The sequence below is a fragment of the Lineus longissimus genome, chromosome 1 (genome assembly GCF_910592395.1).
Source record: "Lineus longissimus chromosome 1, tnLinLong1.2, whole genome shotgun sequence".
NCBI lineage: Eukaryota > Metazoa > Nemertea > Pilidiophora > Heteronemertea > Lineidae > Lineus > Lineus longissimus.
In genome coordinates, this window is record NC_088308.1 from 1,107,237 (window position 1) to 1,115,565 (window position 8,329).

General features: G+C 44.4%; 1 protein-coding gene across 1 annotated transcript; it reads right to left on the reverse strand.

The window, feature by feature from the left end:
* Positions 1-28: 28 nt before the first annotated feature.
* Positions 29-5,873, reverse strand: LOC135497445 (organic cation transporter protein-like). Its single transcript, XM_064787302.1, has 10 exons — positions 5,081-5,873; positions 4,114-4,312; positions 3,773-3,876; positions 3,250-3,404; positions 2,643-2,811; positions 2,260-2,478; positions 1,736-1,962; positions 1,285-1,469; positions 592-755; positions 29-309 (listed from the first exon to the last, which is right to left on the reverse strand). The coding sequence occupies exons 1-10, from the start codon at positions 5,221-5,223 to the stop codon at positions 201-203; spliced, it is 1,674 nt and encodes a 557-aa protein (XP_064643372.1). The 5' UTR covers positions 5,224-5,873; the 3' UTR covers positions 29-200.
* Between the last annotated feature and the right edge of the window lie 2,456 nt (positions 5,874-8,329).

An 8,329-nucleotide genomic window follows, 5' to 3' on the forward strand; every position in this document is an offset into this window, starting at 1 on the left:
GAAACTCAACAAAGTTATATTTCATGTTGCATTTTATTCAATATAATATAACTTGCATTAGTTTGATATGTAATTAACAATCCTCTTCAGGAAACTACTGGAATCCGGCTAGATTAAACTACATACTGTACTGGAATCCCGGCCCGGGAGCTTTGGAACTAAGCTAAACCCTTGGAATCCCAGACTGGATCTCCTTCGTTTCATGCAGTGCTATCCTCCTCATCATCCTCGATGAAGCTCTCCAGTCGATGACCTTCTCCATTCTCCCGAAGTTTCTCGGTCATTTCCAATTTCTGTGATGATTTTCGCCTGAAAAATTTAAATAATCATTTTATGAACTTTCCATAGAATTCATCATGAAGCACCGGTCAACCCTATTCAAACTTCTGATGTGTTCTCTACGCTGTACAGTATAGCGTAATTTTAACCAACCGAAGCGATTAGAGGAGCATCGACGAAACCTCTACCGCAGAAACTCATCCGACCGTTGGGTAAGTGCGCCGAAGCTTCTACTCAGGTCCATAGTCGCACCGACGTTTCAGGAAATACTATGAAACTTTAGGACTCGGGAAGTTCGGGCCATAGACTTACCTGTACCTCCCCCGGCCCCAGTGAAGTGCCTGTTCGATAGTCTCTGGAAGAGGCTTCCCATGAGTCTCGGGTAAAAACAGACTGGATATCCCGGCCAGTATCAGGATGGAGCCAAAGACCACTAATGGCAGCACCTTGGAGAATGGCCCTGGGATGAGCGAACCCTGAAACGCCGAAGGTGTGATATTATGCTGCGTGGTCAAAAAGATACAATTATCTGATTAAGAATCCAGATCCATATCCAGGAAATAACTTTACGCCACTCCATGCGACCTGGAACCCATGATCATGGACAGCATGTCCTGAGAGGTGTCCAAGATGGCAACCGTTTTAGCAACAACGACATTAGGCTTGAACGAACTTGCTTGCCAGCTTTTATGAAGGCAAACAACAGCTCGGAAGAATCTATCACAGACAGATTGGGAGTGTCTGTCTCGCAAACGCTAAGAAGAGATGAAGACGTGAAAGCTGCTCCTGCCTAAAGTCTCCCAGTTCTTTCCGTTGCGATGTGACGTCATTTTTGTTACAATGGTTTACCAGTAATCCTTTTCCCCCTTCTTCGATGGCAGGGCCTTGCGATACCAGCACGAACAAAAGTATCGACTCTTTTCCTTGGCCGGGGAAAAGTCTACTTTTTCACGTACACCAGCAACGAATATGAATGATATATTGGGATGATGCTGATGTACTTACCAGATCTGCCAAGAAAGGAGCCGCGATGGTGACGAGCCTTGCGAACATGGATGAGATACCAATGGAAAGGTTTCTCACGGATGTTGGGAACAATTCAGCTGAGTAGAGGTAGGCGGAGCCAAATGCTGCAGAGATGCCGAATTTACCAATTGTAGCTAGTGTTGTTGGCAGCCAGGAGAGGACACCTCGAAAAGAAGATTGGACGCTAAAGCTACGAGTATGATAGCAAGGAAGTGGAAAGATCATACGCATTTGCTTCATTCATTGCTTAAGGCGTTAGAGCAGAGCAAGCAAGACCGTACGTTTCTAACATGCTCGGTAGTTTTGTGAGAACATGTCTCTGTCAGCTCTCCTGGCTAGCTCTAGACTCCATGCGAAGAGGCGATTGTGAAATTCTATTTTATTTTAGCTATAAAAGGTCCGCTTTATCAGCAAATGTCGCGATACTCACTATTGTGCCCATACAAGATGACAAACATGCTTGCAACACAGGCCAGGCCCGCAACCAGGAGGGCAAGCACATGGGGTGCTTTCCTACCAAACTTCGTCGGGGTGAACATGGTATAGAATGTTGCTGGTATATCCATGAATACCCCTACAGTGAAGTTGACGTAGAAATCTCCCACCATGCTGCCAGAATAGAGATGCAGGCCATAATAGCCGGCCGACACTGAGGCCCTGTAAAAAAGGAAATTACTTCTAAGGATGTGCATGGGCAAGACCATGAGCTGTGAATGGGGTTCCCAACTAACCAAGGTTATAATCAAACCATGGTTGATGGATGATGCCTAGGCTATGGATGTGGTTTCCGTTAAGCCGTCGGATTATGAATGAGGTTCCAATCCAATCGATCAAACCATGACTTATGAATGAGGTTCCCATCAAACCTTAGGTCATAGACAGACACTGACATTGACAGATGGCTGTTTGGTAGCCCAGAATCAAAACGGAACTGATGAGGACGGGTTACCTTACCATGAGAGGCAAACTATTGCAAGCCTTGCTAACAGTTTCCCCTGCTTCAGCATCTTCATAAATGACTCTCTCTTGACACGGTCCTCGCTGGGTTGAATGGATTTAAGCATGACATCCGAGAGGGGGCGCCTATTCAACTTTGCCATCTGGCGTAGAATCTTCTCCGCCTCCTCGTTTCTGCCGCGACTTAGCAGCCATCTTGGGGACTCCGGTATGAGCCTGAAACGTATCCAAAATACTTCAAACTGCTCTTTAGAACTATAAGGTTGTAAAAGTAAGCCACCTTCACATCATGAGTATGGAAACGCCAAAGCCAACTGGACAGAAAGGAAGGCTACGATTAGGCCTATACCACCATGAGAGAAAAAGGAGAATGGGCTTACCACCAATACGGTATTAACAGAACACTTGGGGCCACTGTAGCAAGTGTCAGATGTCGCCAATTTCGGTAGAAGAATGCGAGCGGTGTCAGCAACATGCCTCCCACCGCGAAACTGATGGCTGCCAACAGCGCAGCATACACTCGCTTACTTGGTCCTACCATTTCCGTGACTGAAAAGGAACAATGTTTGAGCCTTTAAAGGGAAATTATATGTAGGAGCTTGGTGGACCAGATTAGAATGCACCATGCGGCCGATAGGCGTCTCTAGAGTAAACATTGGCGCTAATCTCTGCGGAGTAGGAAGAATAGTTCTATCACCAAGTCTTTAAGACTTGGTGAAGGCACCAGAGCCATGGGATCACCTGGACTCGACCAATTGGACACCCTAACTCCTGCTTCCTCTATTCCCTCGAGTACAGTATGTAAAGAGTGAATCATTTTGTGGATGATCCGTTGAATAATTATGAAATAAATACCGGTAGCCTATCGTAAGCCTAACAAGTGACGAGCTCTCTGACTTATCACGTCAGGAAACCAGGCGACTCTGGCAGTTTCATGAGCGCTGCAGTAATTAAATCGGCTGGGCTTGATCGGTCTGGTAGACGTACTCAGAGTGAACGATGATCCATACAAGGCCAGGTTGGATCCTCCGAGGACACACCTGAACACCATGAATGTGTAGATGTCGGGAGCGAAGGCAATAACAAGAACAGCTACGGCCTGTGATGCGATGCTCAAAATCACAGTAATCTTTCTGCCGAACCTGGAAGGAGAGAAAACAATGATAAACGGTATGCTGCAGTTGCGGCAGTCAAGTGATACCGCAACCGCAGTCAGTCCTTCACGATAGTCCTAGGCCATCTGGCCGTTGTCGGGCTATTTGGACGAGTCCAATTCCAGCCTGTTTGAGCATCTGTGGCACGAATTAAGGGGAGCGATATTGTACCCAAAGGTTTGTGTTCTCCTCCGGCCTTGTTAGGGTTAGGCTTGCGAACCCACGGCGAAGTCCAGCACCCCAAGCAAGTGTGTAAGGTCTTTACCGCCTTTAAATGTAGCGGAGGTACCTTGACGCTCGCTGGCCGACCGACCGACCGACCGACCGACCGACCGACCGACCGACTGCATGATTACCTGTCAGATACTTTGCCACCAACGATAGCGCCCAACAACATCCCGACAATAAGGGCGGTGCTTCCGAAGGTCCGAAAGATTGCCTTGTCACACACCAAATTAAACTGAAAAAATACCATTTTCATGATTATGTAGGCCTACAGCTGACATCTTATATCAGATCCACGGTCAGTACTAGTGAGGAACCTGATTAAAACTGCTGGACAAAATTATATGTTTAGTGAGGATGTACATGTACGTTGGGGACCTCAAACTGGAATTCTAATGTTCCCCTGCATGTTTTGCCGATGGAAATTCTCCTCCAAGAAATGATTTAGAGAACTGCTTTGTCAATGACTAACCTCCATGACCGCTGATGGCCGATATAAGTTCTCCTCATACACCCATCTTGAACACGCCCTCTCCTTCGCCTCAGTACCATTCACCCCACCATCGTACACTGTGCATTTGGACCCTTGTGGAATTGTTGCGTTGACCAGAGCAGCGTGAGCCTCATCCTTGACGAGGTAGGTGCCATTTGCTACATCTGGGACGGCGCATCTGTATTCAAAGAAGAAGTCTTATTGTTCTTTACTCTCTGAAAGACTGAATCACCCGACTGTTTTCCCGCTTTATCGGCGGTTAGGCCTTGGTAATTAAAAGTTACCCACTTATTACGGTTGCTATCGTTTGGTGATGTCTCCGTTCCCCACCAACTCAGACTCCTAAGTAGTCCATTTCGTTATGTGACTGGACGAAGTCGGACCACTGCTTCCGGAGTGTACACCGACTGCGCTGGTGGGTAATTATAATTAGTTATAGACTCCTTAATTCTCTGGCTCCAAACTTCATCCGTGTCTATTCTTATCTTTTTTGGCGGCTATTGGTAGTGTTAAACAAATAAAAACGCGTACTATAGGCATTTTTAGAGCAGTTTGGTTATCATATCTTAAGAAGCCTTCCGAAAAGCTCTTTTGATTTAATTAATACATGAATCAAAAAGTAATCGGTGAACCATCTGATATATGCGACTGTGTTGCCAATGGATTTCTTGTTATCTATATCGCTGGACTGGACCACCCTGGTTCAAAGGGGACTACGCGCAGGCAGGGTAAATTGGCCATCTTTTGGTGATGTGTTTGTGTTGGATTAGTTCACTCGATCGATGTCGCCATGACCTTGATGGGGGATGCCCTCTGATGATCTTCCAAAGATTAGGTCAACTATTCTACACCAAGGAAAGGGAAAGAAATGTGATGGCGTCACAGTCCCTCTATTGTCGCTGGTTTTTGGCTGTGACGTATCACAACACCCTCCCCTGGAACTCACCTGAAGTCTTCTATGCCAAGAGTGAATACCATACTCAGTGAGGTCATGCCGATGAGGATCCCAGCATAATTAAGCAAACATACCAAGATGATTTGATATTTCCCAAGCTCGCCCAGCTGGATCAGGATGTCGTCAAAATGCATTCTCAAAGGAGTTAGTCAAAATGCGTCCGTCAAAGTGTCCCAGCAAAACACGTTTCTTTGACTGTTTAAGCGTCTTTTACAGTTTATTAAGGCCCCAATTATATAAAGCTCATGTTTTCACATAAACGATCAAATCATTTCCAAAGAGCGGGCTACATACGATTCACGATGTCACTTTTGAGCATTACGCAGTGATTTCAAGCAGCTATGGCCTACCACTGTAAATCAAAAGATTTCGTATTTTTCTTTCTACGGATTTCGGGACGTGCGAAATCAAAAATCGAAAAAACTGAAAGGTATATCGTAATATGGGTGTCAGGACAAATATCGTGAAATTTTTTTTTCCACGCACGATATTTTGGTGGTTCACAGTGTTGAGTTGATCCTTGGAAAGTCCCTTGGAATAGAGGCAGTCACATCCTATCACTGTAAAATCGGAAAATTAGGCTGTAAAAAGACTTTCAGATCCTATGCTGTCCTATCCTATGTGAATTCGAAAGAGTGTACTTTGAATAGAGACAGGTACCCGCCTTGTAAATCCGAAAACTTAAGACTTTAGATAGATACAGGCACATTCTATCACTGAAGTCGAAAAAGAGACAGTCACATCCCATCAGAGACAGTCACATCCCATCAGAGACAGTCACGTCCTATCACTCACTGTGGACTTCAAATAGAGACCATAAGTCAATTTTATCTCAGTCAAACTATGAAGGGTTTGCTTTGTTTGATAGAGATGTAGGGCAGTGTCAACCGGTCAATAGAAATAATGATAACTCAGTGTTTATGACTGATTCTGTCGGATTGTATACTTTGTAGTAAATTAATCTGGCCTTGAGTGATAAGGATAAGGAGATGACGAGGCAGGTCGAACGGTGTATTCCTGTTTCGCCTATTCCTGTTCCGCCTATTCCTGTTTCGCCTATTCCTGTTTCGCCTAATTCCTGTTTCGCCTAATTCCTGTTTCGCCTAATTCCTGTTTCGCCTATTCCTGTTTCGCCTAATTCCTGTTTAGCCTATTCCTGTTTCGCCTATTCAAATGTATTGCTAACCTCCCCACAGACGTAGGAATATGAACCGTCCCTTACTGACCGACCAAACCCGAGGAGAGCTACATATGTACGCATTGACGAACGCATGTTACGCCTCAAAGAACAATACGTCAATGGAGTGAGGGACATAATGAGTTACGTTGATGCCATCAGTTACCTTGTCGGACATAATATCATGATATGTATTTTCCACCTTGTTTGACTTTATATGTGCTGTACCTACATGTATATTATGACATGGGTTTAACAGCTGATTTTGATCAAATAATTATGAGAATGTACAATATTATGTATTTTTATCAAAAACTCATGAATTCAGTTTTCATAAAATAAACGACTGCTTTACTCTACTTTATCTATTAGTTTTTACTGTGTGTCAGTATGGTCCTATGGTCCTATGGTCAAATAAGTCCCGGACTGTCCCCGCTTCCAAGGTGACTCTTTCAAAACGGTCATGGCATGGTTTGTTAACAAAGTTGATGGCATTTGATTAGTCAAATTGTCACCACATCGTTAACATCATCCAATTGTCCCCTCACATTTTCCCCATAAAATGGACATGCATCCCTAAGGTTCCCCGTGGGAGAGTCGATTTATTGTAGGGGTACTGGAAAGTAGGCGAAACAGGAATAGGCGAAACAGGAAATAGGCCAAACAGGAAATAGGCCAAACAGGAAATAGGCGAAAAAGGAATAGGCGGAACAGGAATAGGCGGAACAGGAATAGGCGAATCAGGAATAGGCGAAACAGGAATTTTGTAGGCGAAACAGGAATAGGCGAAACAGGCATAAACCGGTCGAACAGATATCTTTAACTTTCTGGGATATTGAGGTTATCTGTGAGAAACAAATAAACACAAACAAAATGGACAACTAGGTGAATATATTTATCATAAGTCTTTATCATCAATCTAATCACAGAGAAATATCAATTGACAATCAAGTTGACATAATGAGGATCCTTGGAGCAAACTGGCCTTCCATTCACGAGACACTCCTCCGTTGGTTCTGAAATGACTCCAATGGTGCATAAAACATGAGAGAGGAGGATGTCTATGAGGCTTTATGATGGTAAACAGTGATTAACTGATGATGATTTTGACCATCAAGCCCTTAAAACAAATTGAGAAACATAATGCAAAAAATAACCTAAAAAAGCAGCATCTGATCCCCAGATGGACTGACTATCCTCACATCAACAAATCAGCCATATTCACTGACCAAGGTTTTTCCACTGATTCTTATACAAAATTACAATTGTTTGGCCATGATTTTCTCACGGCTGGTACTGAAACAAAGGCCTAAAATTCAAATATCAATGTAAAAACATCAGGTGTAGCTCAATCCAGAACAGAATCCTGTGGTCTGACATCCATGTTCAACCCCCCCCCCCCCCACACACACACAGACATAAATGCCCATTTCCTTACAAGAAATGGCCATTTTGTTAGTTCATACTTACCTATGGAACACTTTTGCATGTTACTCCATTTGGGCTCAAACACAAGAGTATCCCTTTAATTTTCTAAAGGGAGAACTGAGTTAACAGCTCGGCCGCCAGGCGGCGCCCTGACCGATCCCGCGAGATCGCGCCGATCTCATGCCGCCATATTTAGTCTTTACTCTTGAGCGTTAATAAAGAGTATGTCCCGTTTGTGGGGACGGCGGGAGGGCCGTGTTCCATAGGTAAGTATGAACTAACAAAATGGCCATTTCTTGTAAGGAAATGGGCATTTTGTGTCATTCAAACTTACCTATGGAACACTTTTGCATCGAATCCCAGCAACCTATTGGAGGTGGGAAACGAGGACTTACCTAAGGCTGAGCTGTTGTTCCATCCAGGAGGCACCACCGGCATATTAGCTAAGGAGGACCGCCAGGGGAAAGAAATGGGGAGAACCGGGGGACCGGTATTTTGATCTCGGTATTACAATCATATTATAGAGAGTAATAGACCCATTCTCCGGAAAGCGCTAGAATTGCGTAATAAAACCATCTTCTTTCCGGCAACAGAGCTTAGAGCAAGTAAGGCATGTTGAAGGGTGTAGAATGAAT